Source organism: Seriola aureovittata, chromosome 21 (assembly GCF_021018895.1).
Source record: "Seriola aureovittata isolate HTS-2021-v1 ecotype China chromosome 21, ASM2101889v1, whole genome shotgun sequence".
Classification (NCBI taxonomy): domain Eukaryota; kingdom Metazoa; phylum Chordata; class Actinopteri; order Carangiformes; family Carangidae; genus Seriola; species Seriola aureovittata.
Window position 1 is genome coordinate 10,381,276 of NC_079384.1, and position 15,054 is coordinate 10,396,329.

A 15,054-nucleotide genomic window follows, 5' to 3' on the forward strand; every position below is an offset into this window, starting at 1 on the left:
CAGCATGTGGCCCTGCTGTGGTATCCCACTTTTCCCATGTCCTGTGATGAGAAATATGTCAGGATAACGGGGAGTAGGAGAGTGGAGGAGGTCAGTTAGAGTCTGAAGGAGCAGATTTAAGGGATACTCTGTGTGAGCGTGCCTAAAATTTGACATTAGTTATGTTAGTCATTAGATGAACGGGAGTCAGCTGCTTTTGGTGCGTTTGACGTCTCTCTGCTCGTGCATATGCACTGGCCATTTGTGCAATGCATGTAAAAGGTCATGGGTCATGGCGAGTATTTAAACAGGCATCAGCTGAGACAAATATAATTTCTTAAGAAACCTAAGTCCCCCATATACATGTAATATTTGCGAAAAAAAAGCACTGTGTATGAACAAAAACAACAACAGCGTCTTATACACTCCACAAACTCCTTCAAATAGCAAGTGGGTCAACACATAAACACACACACACTTTCACACACATACATCATGGCATCAAGGTCATGTCAGGCTGGTATATATATATATATATATATGAGCTCTCACGGGCATCTCGATCAGTAGGACATGAAATAACTCTTTAAGTCTGACAGTTTGCCCGTGTCCCGCTCCAGCAGCCCTTCTCCGCCTTAAACCATGTTTCCTTCCTCTCGTCTCCCACGTCTAGATTCATGGTATCTCCTAAATAAAACAAGGCGCATGCTTGCAAGTGCACCAGGACAGTTCACTCGCAAGCATGCGCCTCCCCCGTGACAAAGCCTTCACATCTGCGGCAGGCCTATAAAAGCCCTCGTGGTCGTGTAGTCGCTGGTTGGTGGAGTTTAATCTGCACTACTCTACAGAAGATGAATAGTAAGGTAGGAGGGAAGGTCACATACGAAGTAAGCACTTCCTCTCTTTTTTTTTCTTTTCTTTTGTTTTCTTCTATTTTTTTCTTTTCTTTAGAAGAAATTTCAATGACACTGTTGACCCACCACCCTAAGGCCTAGCTTTTCACTTCCTTTTACCTGTAATTCTTGAACTCTTTCTTATGATTTTCCTGCCTGTGTGTGTGTGTGTGTGTGTGTGTGTGTGTGTGTGTGTTTTTTAAAGGAAATCCTTCTGAGACATCAGCAGCACCTGCAGCGACAAAGAGATGTCATTGCCTACAGGATGAAGAAGCTGGCAGCTAAGCAGGAGGAGATAACTGTAAGTCTGTCATCTTGTTTGACTTGCAAATACAACATTAATTGCTTGCTGACATGTGGGATTAGTTAGTAATTTCTCACCTTTTTTGCCATTAGATTGCAGGCTAACATCAAACAAACACCACATGGGGGGAGAAACTGTGACTTTGCAATCAGTAGTGTCTGTACCTTCTCCGCAGATAAGATCAAAATGTAATAAACGTTGGTGAGAAGGGTCTGAATTCTTTGGGGTATTAAATCAAAAACAACGGAGAGGTTGGCCAATGTCGTCCCATCAGAGGCAGTGTCTGCTGTGGACATTATGTTCCAAAACATCCCAAGAGTCATCGTCACATTCCTAAAATCATGATGCATGCTGTGTAACCTGAAGCTCTCATTTGTTTAGTTTGTTCAGTGCCTCATATTCTTGATTTTAGCTGACAGCAGTGGAGCATATGTCTTTGTGCTGCTGAAGCACATTCACCTCAGGGGTAAATGAGTTATGGATTGTGGAGTTATAAATTCTGCCAGTTTTTTTTTTTTTTGTTTTGTTTTTTGTTTTGCCATTTTCCTGTGCTCTTCCATTGACTGGCTTGTTTCTGTTTATTGCACTCTGTAGAATCTGTGCTGCCTGGAAGCTCATTTTATAGTTACTTTCCATGTTGCTCATGTGCCAAATTAACATACTGTGCTCTGAGCTGAAATGATTAGTCAATTAATTGATAAGTCTTTTGGCAGAAAATTAATCTGCAACTATTCTGATAATCATCATCAATCATCTAAGTCATTTTCAAGCGAAAACATCCAACAGTTGCTGCAATGTATATCCTCAGTTGTTAGGATCAGCTGTTTTTCTTCATCATATGTGATAGTAAAGACTGACATTCTATAGGCCAAACAATTAACGGATTGATTGAGACAATAATTGTCAGATTAACTGAGAATGAAAATAGCTCTATTGTGTTCGGTGGTTATATTCATGATCTCACAATGGATATAATTGTGCCAATATAGTTCACTGTTACAAATGTATTTCTCTCATCTTAGAAAAAGACTAACGCAGTGAAGGAGAAAATCAGGAAGAAGTATGAGGACATGAAGAGGGTCTTGGACGAGGATCTTCGTATCACTCTGACTCAGCTTGACACAGAGCACGAGGCCACAGAGAAGTTAGTGGAGGAGAGGATAGAGGACTGCTACCACCTCACCCAGGAGCTGAACCAGGAACTGGACAACCTCAGCGCCCATGTGATAAAGGACACGCAAGAAACTGACTTTCAGGTTAACACAAGGACGAATTTAAGTTGTGATTTCAAGCAACTTATGGGGCAGGCAACACATTTTACTGCGTGTCTCAGGCTCTTTCAGTGGTATAAAGATCAGTAATTATGTCTTCTCTCTTATATCTTCTACAGACTGCTGAAACAGAAAAAAGGTATGTTTACACTTCAGTATAAGCAGCTACAGAATCCACTTGTGTGAGGTTAACATGCTCATGTTTGATTAGGCACCTACAGTAGATCAGCCTGCATCAGTAGCTACCAAACATACCACACACCTTTTTTTTTGACAAACTGGAAACACCAAAGTGGAAAATTCAAACAAAATTGGAGTTGCGTAATTTATCTAGAACAGTTACTCACAGGGCACAGCAAGTTTCCCACTGACACAATATTAACACTTTATTTTTATAAACAACATTTCCTAGTCAATTTGAAGGACAGACTGGTTCCTATTTAACACTAAACGGGATCACGCTCATATAGCAAATTTCAAATTAAAATGCTACGCTTATTAAATTCTATGACTCATGTATATTTATTATTTGTTGTTAGAACTGTTAAATAATAGAAGTTATCATTAGAAGTATTAGTCAGTGTCAATTTTAAATGTCTCATTATTGTTTGTTTTCACAGTTATGTTTGCATCAAGTATATGTTCATATTTGTGCGCGGTAATTGGGAAATTCGTCACATGGGTTATTACTGGTTTAATTGAAATGACAAAAGCGAAGACTTAATTGATGTTTGCAGCCGGTGAGTGGTAGCAACTGTTTAGTTTTGTTTGTGTTTAGAATTTCTGAGACTCTGAAGCTGACTGACCCTGACCTGATCCAGATGGATGAGTTTAAGAATGAACAACTGCTGAGTCTTACCATCAACCTGCTGCTGTTCATCAGATCCCAGGTCCCTGTCACCAAGAAGCTGTTTCAGAGCTGTGAGTTCACCCAAAAACACAGGAAGATTGACATGTGAAGGAGTCTTGCTCCCAGCTATGTCAAAGGTTACGACTCCACTCAATTTTTCTGATGTCTCTCACACAGATGCTGCAGATGTTGTCCTCGACGCTGACACCGCACACCCCAAGCTGACTATCTCTCCCAAAGGTGACTCAGCCACCTACATCGACACCTGGCAAGATGTCCCTGAGACTCCCACCCGCTTCAACAACACCCTAAACGTAATCAGCCAGGAGGGCTTCAGCGAGGGCCGCCAGTACTGGGAGGTGGAGGTGAGTGGGAAGACCTACTGGGAGCTGGGGCTCACCTACCCGAGCATCCCACGCAAAGGCCGCGAGGAGGAATGCTGGCTGGGCCGAGGCAAAGAGTCTTGGTGTGTGGAATACTTCAATGGAGACTACACTGCGTGGCATGGTGGTGTGCAGCATGAGATGCCTCTGCTGGCAGGAAGACAGTTCACACGCATTGGGGTATACTGCAGCTTCCCCGGGGGGTTGGTGTGCTTCGTCGGAGCTGATACCATGACCCCCCTCCACTGCTTCTGTGCCGGGACCTTCACTGCCACTTTATATCAAGCGATATGTCCTGGTCATGACAATGAGGGCACAAACTGGAAGTCCCTTAAAATCTGTGATGCTTCCCGATCACCTCCTGTTCTCTGAGCTGGGGCAGGAATGCCTCAGGGGCAGGAAGAATGGGGGCAGAGGTGGTCAAGAATGTGCTGCAGCCCGGGGCATGCTCATCAGGTGCCTGATCAGAGTTGGTGCATGTCAGGTTAGTCGAAATACCTTTGAGGGGAATTTTTCAGGTCTATGTCAATGTTAAATCAGGTGTGGTTCATTTCCAGTCATTCATGCCTTTCTTTATAGTGGACATACCGAAGCTAATGTGATGTAAGAGCTGCTCCCTCTCACCTCCACCTTTGGCAAAGGGTAGTTTATTTTTAAGCCATGATGAATCAGAATAAATAGATGAAGAATTGAGGAAGACAGAAGTTGAGTTGCCAAAGAAAGAAAGAATAATAAATAACCTTTTATTTAGTAAGGCAGACCTGCTTTTAGCACTTGATCGAGATTTTGGACTTGTCTACCATGGCTTTAACTTTAGGAGTAAAGCTGGTGTTATTCTATATTTTTCTTCTTATCAATTCATCTCATGAAAATACAAAAAGCAACAATGCATTAGTCCACCTCTGAATACTTTTAAACTTTCAAACCCAGCCACAAGCCCATTTGTTCCCATTAAAACTTTTAAAATGATATTTTTTAAGATATATATTAACAGCCATACGTAATTTCCTAAAACAGCTGGGTTTCGTGAATCATGTTAATTAGGCTATCATAGTACTCAAGCAGCAGTAAACAGTGCATTTGTTGGGGACTACTTTTAGTTGTGGATTGATACACATTTAGTGCTCTAGTGACTATTTACAACAGCAAGATGCTCTGTGTTCAACTCCAAATTAACACCACCATATTTATCATAATGAAGCAACATGTCACTCAGCTCAACAGTGTGGCTCACTGATGTGTTTTAATAGTTTTTGAAAAGCAATAGGGTCTATGTGGCAGAGGAGTAAGCTATACCAGTCTTTCTATACATAAATATACAAATATTATAAACTCGTTGTTGGTTTTGGTTTATTATGGGATTTGTAAACCATATGGAAAATATAAATACCTCCAGCTTTATCCTTCAAGTGTAAACAGAAGGCTGACATGGTTTGTCTAGTATTAAAACTATGGACTGCAAAAAATTTAACCTAACAGTGAGAGTAACTTCTTACTTTTAAGAGTCTTTAATATTTGGTGAAGTAAATTAAAATAAATGTGTTAATTGTATCAAGCATCATCCTGGTGTCAAAAAATAGTAGCCTTTCAATGTGGTCTGTGTTTACAGATGTGCAAGAAAAAATGACACACAACTTATTACACAATAAATTCTTTATGTTTAATACAATAAATTGTTTACATAAGCATTCCTCTGTTTTGAAGTTATTTAAACAAGGTATTGCCCCAAATGAATAAAATATCGGGCCAGATTATAATTTCAATGTAATTCATTCATTCATTTTTCCAAATATTTTCAAATATATTCCTGAGGACAACAGCATTTAACACCGGAAAGCATTAAAATTTTACCCCTAAAAATAAATTTTTCCCTCCTTCAATTCCATTCCAAAACAAGTGGAGCAAACACTCCTTTCAGCACAGGTTGGGCACCACATCACTGATCAGAGATCCATGTGTCGAGAGGGCTCAAGAGTTGTGGCTGTATTGGACAAGAATGGGCAATGCCAGTATTGATCACACTCCTGGCACCTATAAATATTATGTAAGTGTTATTAAAATAATTAAAAATGACTGATAAAAAAATACAAAGCGAGAAAAGGAGAAAGTGTAATAAGAAAATGAAAGCTACTGCTGACCTTTCCCCCTAAATTAGATACATGCAATCATGTGAATAATTTAAAAACATTGCAGCAACAGTGTGTGTGTGTGCGCGTGTGTGTGTGTATTGCAGACATGTGGATTGTGTATGTTCAGACTTGTCACCGCCAGTAATAGCTGCCTCTGTGAATGACAGACTTGGGAACAATAAGAGTGTATCTGCATAAACAAACTTTGTGTAAATTGTAAGGACCAGCAGCAAATGTCTTTTATATATTAAACAACATATTTTCAGATTTTACCATATAATTTGTCATAGTAATTCACTTACTAAATTATGCAACTTTTGGAAAAAAACTTGGCAATGTGCACAAAGTGCTTAAAAATAATATATAAATCTAATTTCTTTTTTTCTTTTTAATCGTTTGGGTTTTTAAAATCACTCAGAAGCAAATCTCAATTTTTAAAGTTAGAATAGTAAGACATTGCTTGGCACCTGTTACTACAGTGTAGAGTATGACAATGTACAACACTAATATACAGTGAAATGATGTGGCATTTGTGCTTTGGGCCCCAGTCCAGCTTTACAATATGATATTTCCCAAGTTTAGGACAGTTTTAGACATTCTTAAATTCTCTATCTGGTGTAAAAATCCAGCAGCGTGTATTCTATCATTCCGTAAAAGGTATTTAAGAGGAATGTCTAATTTTCAAAGATTTCAAAAAGGGAAATTCATAAAACTGATTTGACCAATAAATAAGACAAGTGCATTATTTTTGATCGGATGCAAATACACGAACTTCACCTTCTCGGGCTTGAATGACAAGCAAGTGAAGTCTTCAACATCACGCTGTGAAAACTCGCAAAATTGCAAATGATTATTGCCTTCATGGGGGTGGACTATGAACTATGCACTTGACCCAAAATCTCATAGAACTAATCACTACACAGCAAAAGATCACACCTTCCTAGCCATACGTATATGAAATTCTTTAACATTACATTTACCCACTTCATGGGACATTAAAGAACCTGAGGATGCCAGCATGCTGCTACCAACTTAAACTTGCTAGGAAGGCTGAGACACTGAGCCTTTGGCAAGAGCATCGTGATATGTTTCTGCTCAGAGGAGTGTTGTCTTTTTCTTTTGTCTCTTTTGTTTTTGACAACTGACAGCTGAAAACATTAAAACACGGATAGCTGAAAATGATCTAATCCATTTTCCAGATGATAATAACAATTCAGTGTTTATAATCAAGGCAGGTCCCTCATCTCTCCCATTTGAATTTGTAATCACTCTATTCACTCTCATAGAGGAAATTTCTATACAACTATTAGTGCATCTAAAAAGAGCCTTCACTTAATGTTTCTGAAAAATCATATTGTATAAATATAAAAGGACAAGATGAATTAATGCTTTAAAACATTCAACTCTCACCTAGTTTATAATTTATTTTACTGTGTAATAGTGATAGAGTATTGTACACTCTACAGATGCACTGGACTGCATTAGACAGGTTTATGATCATGTTCTGGAGAGACTACTCTCAGAACAACAATTATTTCAGTTACTCATCTACTGCAAATGCTGGAAAATAGAGAGACACATATTCAGATATGATTCCCCAAACCCACAAAAACTGGCAGCAAATTTTCCGGGCCGGTAGAATAACATGGATATTTCACAATGCCTGTCGACAAAGATCAGATCAAATGTGACGCCATTTTTCTGAAGAACAACCTGAAGAAGTGGAATAAATTTCACCATCAACACATGAACGCGGAGTGCCACTGTAAATTTTTTTTTTTTCTTACAAGTGCTGGTTTTCGGGCCCAACTACACATGCAAAATGTTATGTGCTCCGAATGTGCAGTGTCCTGCTGGGCCTGAATCATCCCTGAATGCTTTGACCGCTTAGCCAGTACCTGAAACAGTCAGTCTAGTCAGTCAGTCAGTCAGTCAGTCTTTGATAGCATACAGTCCGGTCAGTTAGGTTGGCGGTCAGTTGAAATACAGTTCTTTCGTCAGCATAGAGACCACGCAGGGAATCTGCTTCTTCTCACTGAAGCGTGGGTCTTCAGACCAGGACTCAAAGCTGGTGGCCACCATGTAGTTGACCCGTGTCAGGATCTGCATTATCTCCAGCTGCTTGCCAAACTCGTTGAGGACGTTGCAGAGCGCCTGGACAAACCAGGAGCCGCGTCCAGGGTTCCTCCATGAGTAATACCCTGGAAAAATCAACACGAGTCACCACTGAAGCAATGCTGATACGTCCAGCGTTCAGCGCAAGAACACCATACATACCCAAAACACTTTGGGCAATAAAAACATATACTTTAAAATGAGACTTCACTTCAAATCAGCGCTTTACCTGGCACAGTGGAGTAGGCAAAGAGGAAATCTGCCTCTACAGGGATCTTATGTCTCGGATTAGCATCGGTCTCCAGGGTGTCGTTCGGCGGACCCGAATCTGTCTGTATACCATCATCAAATTCGGAACCCCGACAAGCCTGGTGAAGTAAATGAAATGACATTTCATTGTGATCCTGAGTAGCTTTCTCAACGATGACCTGGTGAAGCAATTAAAACATTAACTATTTTTAAAAGCCGGGATGGGCAAATTTTTTTTTTTTACACAGCAACCATCATCTGTCCATGGGGAGCTACTGAAAGCCATTCAAATCTGTCCTCTCAAAAACAGCAACTGCAAAAGTTAAATTTTTTGTCATTCAACCTCTAGGCTGACCATCTGGGCCAAAGGTTGATTTGATACATAAATCTATGAGTTGTCAACAACTGTAGCATTAATGTTAGATAACCAGATTTTTTTTTTTACCACATCATCATTTAGAAATGAAAGTCTTCAGAGCTGCGTACCTGGATGAAGAAGAGTTTTGGCTTTCCGACTAAGCTTTTGCACATGTCCCCCCTGAACAGCGAGGTCATGGTCTTGATGGGCATGGCTCCATCTGTGCCGTAGATCATGCCCTCCTCACCGTGGCTTAGCAGGATACAGGCGAAACACGAGCTGTCACTATGGTCTTCCTCCGAGGCTGACCCATACACACACAAACAAATACTCAACGCTTAGCTCGGGCCTCGTGAAACTTCTCTAAATTAATGTGCAATCTCAGGAACCTAATGGCCTCATCTAGAATTCCTTTAGCCATTCACCTTTTACATTTATAATGATATTAAAGAGTTTAAAACCACTTGTGTACAAAATGCCATGTTTGTCCTCAGGGGAGCATTATTGTGTAGATGAAAATTAATTATAATCTTTCTATTAGATTTTGACATGTCTTGTGTAGAACTCAAATTTTTTGGCTTTTTGTTGACACTGGAAAAAAGGTTATGCGTATCCAAAATCATTAGGATCTGTCCATTGGGCACCATGAGTATAAATAATAATGTCATGGAAATCCAGCCATTAATTTTACAAGAGACTGTGAGAGAAAATGTTGCTAAAGGTGATGATAATGATAAAGGTTTGAATTGATTGTAAAGCAAGACAAAATTATTGTGTTTCATTCTCCAGGGCTCAACATTATCAGTACTGAGATTAATGGCGGTAGTTGTCTGGCCGACAGACATAAAGACAGACTGGAAAACTACCAGCAACTGTACAGATTCTAAAGAATGGCAGGCATTAAAATGTCACATCATATAAAACAAAAGGTTCACTATAGTTTCTATAGGCAGATGACATGAGAGGTGACCTTTCAACTGTCTTCACAATTCAAGGTCAAAGCCATGCTAGTCACTAGCATTTAGGCAATTAGTTTCACAACGGCACCACCTGGTGTCTGCCATGGTGATTTTAGGAAAAAAAAGTACAACATTCATTAAGATTAACAGTCTTAAAAGTGAACTTGTGTGTAGACAGCCGCTAGTGAGAGCTATAGAGGATAGCTGAAAATTTCAAATTATCAACAAGTTCAAATTATCAGCAATCACTACATAATGAAGGCTAGATGCATGCCCATATTGAGCCAGAGAAAATGTTTATGTTTATGTGCATCAATAAAGGCATTTTTATGGTGGGCCATCATTCCTTTCAAGATTACTAGATCTGCCAGCAACTACTGTGAGACTGACACTACGCAGAAACAAACATTTGCTTGAGCATGTTTTCCATGTTGTATATAGACAAAGTTTAAATTACCTTATCTGTGACCGTGGGAACCGTGGTTGTTTTATACTTTGTCCAGTTTGAGAGAAAGAGGCGAGGGTGAAAATCTTAGGTGCCAACACTGAGCGACAGAGGGCTTTACTACTCACCTTCTCTGAGAAGACGCTCCATCTTCTCACATGTCTGATCATTGTAAATGCAGACATCGAAGCCCAGGCTCTTGAAGCACTTGAACAGCTCACCTGCGTCTCGGTCCGTGCCATTGCGTACATTCATCCCTGTCGAAACAAGATGCTCAGAATACGTGCTCTTTATGCAATAATATTGAGCAAAATTAGATGTGTGATGTCTTTGAAACATGTTTGCTGTACCTGTCTTTTCATCAAAGTTTTTGTTGTTGATGATGATGCACTTGCCCACTCGCTGGTGGCTCATCTTATACTGGAATGTTGGTGAAACAATTCTGTAATGGCTTTCAGAAGAGTAGTCCTGCTCCCGCGTCTGGCCATCCTTATTCTTCTTACTAGAGGAATCAGAGAGAAATAATATATTACGGCAAATTAACACTTCCAAAATAGCATCATTAAATTATCAAAATTTAACACTACTGCAATATTATTTACTTATGAGCAGTAACACAGACATTCTTAAGTTCAACTACATTTTCAAAAGACAGAATATAAAATAAATGTACACAATGTAACAGATAACATCCATAACAATATTCCTATGTTTTTTTTTTTTTTTTAGATCAAACATAAATAAGACTAGAAATAGGAATGAAAACAATAATATTCATAAGAATAACAAATACACTGGCCTTTCAATTAAAAAAAAATAATTATGATCCAGTCAAGCCTAAATTCTTAGATGCTACAAGCTTGAAAAACATGCTAATCTTTAAGTCCATAAGCTCAGATAGAACTTCCATAATGTTGACTCTTACTGTACATGACAGCGTCTTGTACATCAAAAGTTTTCAAGAAAATATTTTTGGCTCTTAAAGAATATGACAGTGTCTTCTAAGCTGACATAGCAGTTACTTCAGCATAAGTAAATGTACATCCAATACAAGTAAAACTCACATGAAACTGAAAACACTCTGAACCACTTACTCCGAAACCAAAGAGTACATACATTTTCAAATAAGGCATTAATGTCACGGCCAAATTTGGTTGCAGTAATCCACCGTCGGGTTAAAGAAGAAACTAGAACATTTTCGCTCTGCGCAGATTTTAAAAAATTATAACCACATCAATGTAGATTGAGCGAGAGGAAATCTTCCACGAGTGGCAATTCTCACAGACCTGTCATATTTCCATTCTTTAAAAGATCCATCCAGATAGCTAAGCCAACAGTGGCCCACTGGGGGCTCACAAAATCCAGGCTTGTTCCAGAAGAGCCTAGTCATCAGGTTACTCAAGCATGGGAACAATACACAGCAATGCGAACCAACAGTCTCATGCACATACACTCACAGGCAGCACAGCCATATTCTAACAAACATGTGATCCAGAACTTTTTGAAGCCCCCCTCCCGCCTCCAAATTGTGCCAACATACCGTACCAAACAATTGCACGAGGGTGGGCAAAGAGCTTCAACTCTGTTTTCCTGTGGGCTGGGCATGGCAGAAAGAGCAGCAGGTAGGAGGATGGTGAAGAGGAATATGAGGCGGTTCGGTCGGTCTTACCTGGGTTCGTCATTAAGCGCTACGCCACTCTGCATCTGAAATGCGTTGGTTTTGTCTCGTTTCTTTTTTTTCCCCCAAAAGAGTATGTTTCTCCAGACCTGGCAGCTTAATTTTTGGCTGTGTGCTAGGATACTGACATGCTCTCTGTACTGGATGGAGACCTGACTGGTCCAGCGGGTGCTGAGGACAGGGGCGGCGCACTGTGGCCCCCTGAGTCAGCACCCTCGCCACCACACCAGCGCTTTCTAAAGGCCTATTCACACATGGCCCCTACACCTCGCTCCCTGCTGAGGTCAGACAGGGCAACAAGTTGCTCCTCTGCTGACAGGCACAGAATCCACCTGTACCGACATACATACTGTGAGTGCCTGACTATAAGGAATACAACTAAAAAAACATAAATTCCTGAGAACCCTCATTAAACACCTCAACATACTACAACTAACCAAAGAGTCTTTGAGACGAATCATTTCTGTGATGGTTAAAACAAGACTTGGCTGAAATTCAACCACTTAATGATTATGATTATCATAATTGTCTTGATTATCACATGATTATCATCATTGTCTTCATTATATTATACGCAATTTCTTTAGAGATGACTCAGCATGACATGCATGACTTAAGAGGTATCACAATTTGATCTTTTGAAACACACTCTCATACTGTAAATAAGGTGACATTAGTCTTACATCATACTTGTAAATATAGCGCCCATGTTTGTCATAAAGTAGCCATGACTAGCGGCTATGCAAAACACAAACTCAACAGATTTGGAATACAGTTTTTAAATGTTAAATGTTAATTTCTTCATATACTATGACATATTTTGTATTTAAACAATTTGATTTAATAAAGACACTTTCTATAGTATATAATATGAGAATCTTCTTTTTGTAGTTTTATGATTTAAAAAAATTAAAATCATCCATTGTTATCCTGACAGTTTGGGGTAAAAATCTAAATACCTGACAGAGGACACAGACTTTGTGTTTGGTTACGTGTCTGGAAGAAACATGGATGACAAATGTTCCTCCAATACAAAGGCTCACAGTGCCACCTTGTGAGTCAGACTGGAATAAACATAGGCTACTCCCTTAATGATGCCTTGTTTACACCTTTACAGAACAATGTCAGACACAAGACGTTATAACAAGGCCCACACTCTAGGATTTAATGACTTTTTTAGACCCTGCTGTAGTACAGTCTAATTCTGAGCAGCCACTCGAGGACTGACCCCAGTCCCAAAATTGAGTTTTAAGATTGTGTTCACGTTCCTTGCCCCATTATACTAATTAGACTATTCAAAAATAGGTTGCTGTGTCAAATCAAGGGAATATCTCTTGTTTTTTAAAGTTTTGATTAGTTGAGGCAAAGAGGAACCAATGTCACCTTCATGTACAGAACTGTTAATCTTACTGAAAGTGCATCTTTGTGTGAATTTTGTTATGCTTTCTCATTGTAATAGGTAACTGTTTCAGCAAATAAGTGTCTATGCACATTTAGTTTTACATTACTTGAGAAGAGGTGCAATTATAATATGAAACTTATATGCCAAAAACAAAGCACAGCCCATTTCTGTTTCTTCTAAACTGCAGAATAAAACAGTAAACTGTACTTGTTATTTCAATGGCACAACAAGATATGGGTGCTTTATCAAACTATCATCTGTTGCTTAATATGTGTGTATTTCGGTTGTTGATATTTTCCTAGTGATTATTTTTAACTGTTGTAATTTCATTTGTGTAACATTGAGAAGGCTGTGCATAACTAGATATGCATGACTTGACTGCTTTGCAGCTGCAATCCTGTTCCTCTTTCTTCGGGTTGTTATTCTCTATTAAATTACGTCACTCTGTTTTTTTTTTTCAACATTTCCTCCGGTATTAACTGTCTTCTTCACTGACAGGGTTGCTCAGCAATTGGTGGTTTGTCTTTTTTGTTCCCCTTTTCCCACGTGTACTGTTCTATTCTCACTAACTAGGGAGAGAATGATAATGAAAGTGAAAGCTAAAGCTAAAGAAAAACGCATATTCATATACATGGTCTGCTGAAGTGAATTTAAGTGAATTAAATCCCTTAAGGCCTATACTATGTGAGTCTCCCTCATGGATGTATAGGTTTCCCTCTGCAGACACAGTAAATGAGTTGAAAAGGAAGTCACCTCCCAAACAGCAGAAATCTCCCCCTGCGGTCAGGTTTGGCATCTGTCTCGTCTCCTTCTTCTCCTTCATCTCCCAGTTCAGGTCTCTCAGTAGGTTCTCCAGCCATCTGCGGTTACCACACGTATTGCCCTTTAGATTATGGTTTGCATTGTTTTAAAAACAACTGTGCTATGGCTAACATTATTTTAATGCTAACTTCCCTGCATTATTTCCCATTAATCACTGCTAACGTCAACAACGGTTATAAGCGGCTGTTCAAACAGGTTAAAAGCATTATAAACTATTTTCTAACTAAATTGCCACTACATTAAGTCGTTAGTTCAATCATCAGTGTAGTAAGTTAACGTTATTAGTGAAACCCAACTTGCTAGCTGGGCAGTCCGATTAGCATAAACACAAACTGCCAAGACTCGCTAGTTTAAAACAAACCTACTTTCAGCGGCCACGTTAGCATTAACTTACACTCTATTATTCGTGTATTATGCTCTGTCAGAGGTTGCGCAAAGGTTGGCAGTGAGTCGTTTCCCTTACTCACAGTTTTCGTCAAGTTTCTGTTCCTTGGAAAAGTTAGTAAAGAAAACGAAAGTATGTTCAGCCACAATTCCAATGGTGCGTAAGGACGTCAGAGCTCTGCGTCACTCAGGTCTGCCAGGTTTGATCATGGATGTGAGTTTGATGTTCATATTAACGTGAACACCATGAGACGTCATAAGAGAGTAAAGAAACACCCCAAAACATTGTATAGTTATTGTACACTCACTTTCATTAGGGAGCTGTGTTTTGAAATTGTACCATAAACGCTGACAGGTATCTCTATTATTTTGTACACCTCATTCATGTCAGTGAAAGTAATTTTAAAAACTATAATATCCAATATAAACCATATATGTGAATGTCCCAACCACACAACATTTGTTCCAGCATTACCATACAACAACCAGACAGAAGACAGTAACAGTTTGTCCATACTTCTTCCTGCTCTTTGTTCTATTCTAACTACCATACAATGTATTATATTCTCATTTCTCAGTGTCGTGGCAAAATGCCCAAAGTTGAACTAGCTGTCCAACTCAGGATCATTACACATATACAGTGACATCTGAACTCCCTGTAACTCTCTGTCTCTCTCTCTCTTCCTGCAGACAGACAGCTGGGCCCGACCAGTCTTCTAGCATGAGACATGGAAGGGGGTTGGTCCAGCATCGGACATGGTGTCAAGTAAGAGACAGTTTCAGAGTTTCACAGTCACAGAGCTAAGTTTACCGCCATCAGAGAAGGACTATCA

At 39.5% G+C, this 15,054-nt stretch overlaps 2 protein-coding genes across 4 annotated transcripts; one reads left to right on the forward strand and one right to left on the reverse strand.

Annotated features, from left to right (window-relative positions):
• Positions 1-1,059: 1,059 nt before the first annotated feature.
• Positions 1,060-4,053, forward strand: si:ch211-28p3.4 (E3 ubiquitin-protein ligase TRIM39; the record flags this gene model as incomplete). The annotated part of the gene is made up of 5 exons (XM_056366654.1): positions 1,060-1,173; positions 2,199-2,432; positions 2,567-2,586; positions 3,226-3,368; positions 3,475-4,053. Coding segments are annotated over 5 exons (1,089 nt in total), but the record flags the coding sequence as incomplete, so codon positions are not given.
• A 3,718-nt stretch (positions 4,054-7,771) lies between these two features.
• casp7 (caspase 7, apoptosis-related cysteine peptidase) lies at positions 7,772-14,406 on the reverse strand. Of its 3 annotated transcripts, none has more exons than XM_056366500.1 (7): positions 14,305-14,406; positions 13,769-13,875; positions 10,286-10,437; positions 10,064-10,192; positions 8,660-8,835; positions 8,154-8,352; positions 7,772-8,010 (listed from the first exon to the last, which is right to left on the reverse strand). In XM_056366500.1, the coding sequence occupies exons 2-7, from the start codon at positions 13,873-13,875 to the stop codon at positions 7,784-7,786; spliced, it is 990 nt and encodes a 329-aa protein (XP_056222475.1). In that variant the 5' UTR covers positions 14,305-14,406; the 3' UTR covers positions 7,772-7,783. The 3 variants fall into 3 exon arrangements, with proteins under 3 accessions (XP_056222475.1, XP_056222476.1, XP_056222474.1); XM_056366501.1 differs by having other exon boundaries at positions 8,154-8,292; positions 14,232-14,362; XM_056366499.1 differs by having other exon boundaries at positions 14,232-14,362.
• Positions 14,407-15,054: the final 648 nt, after the last annotated feature.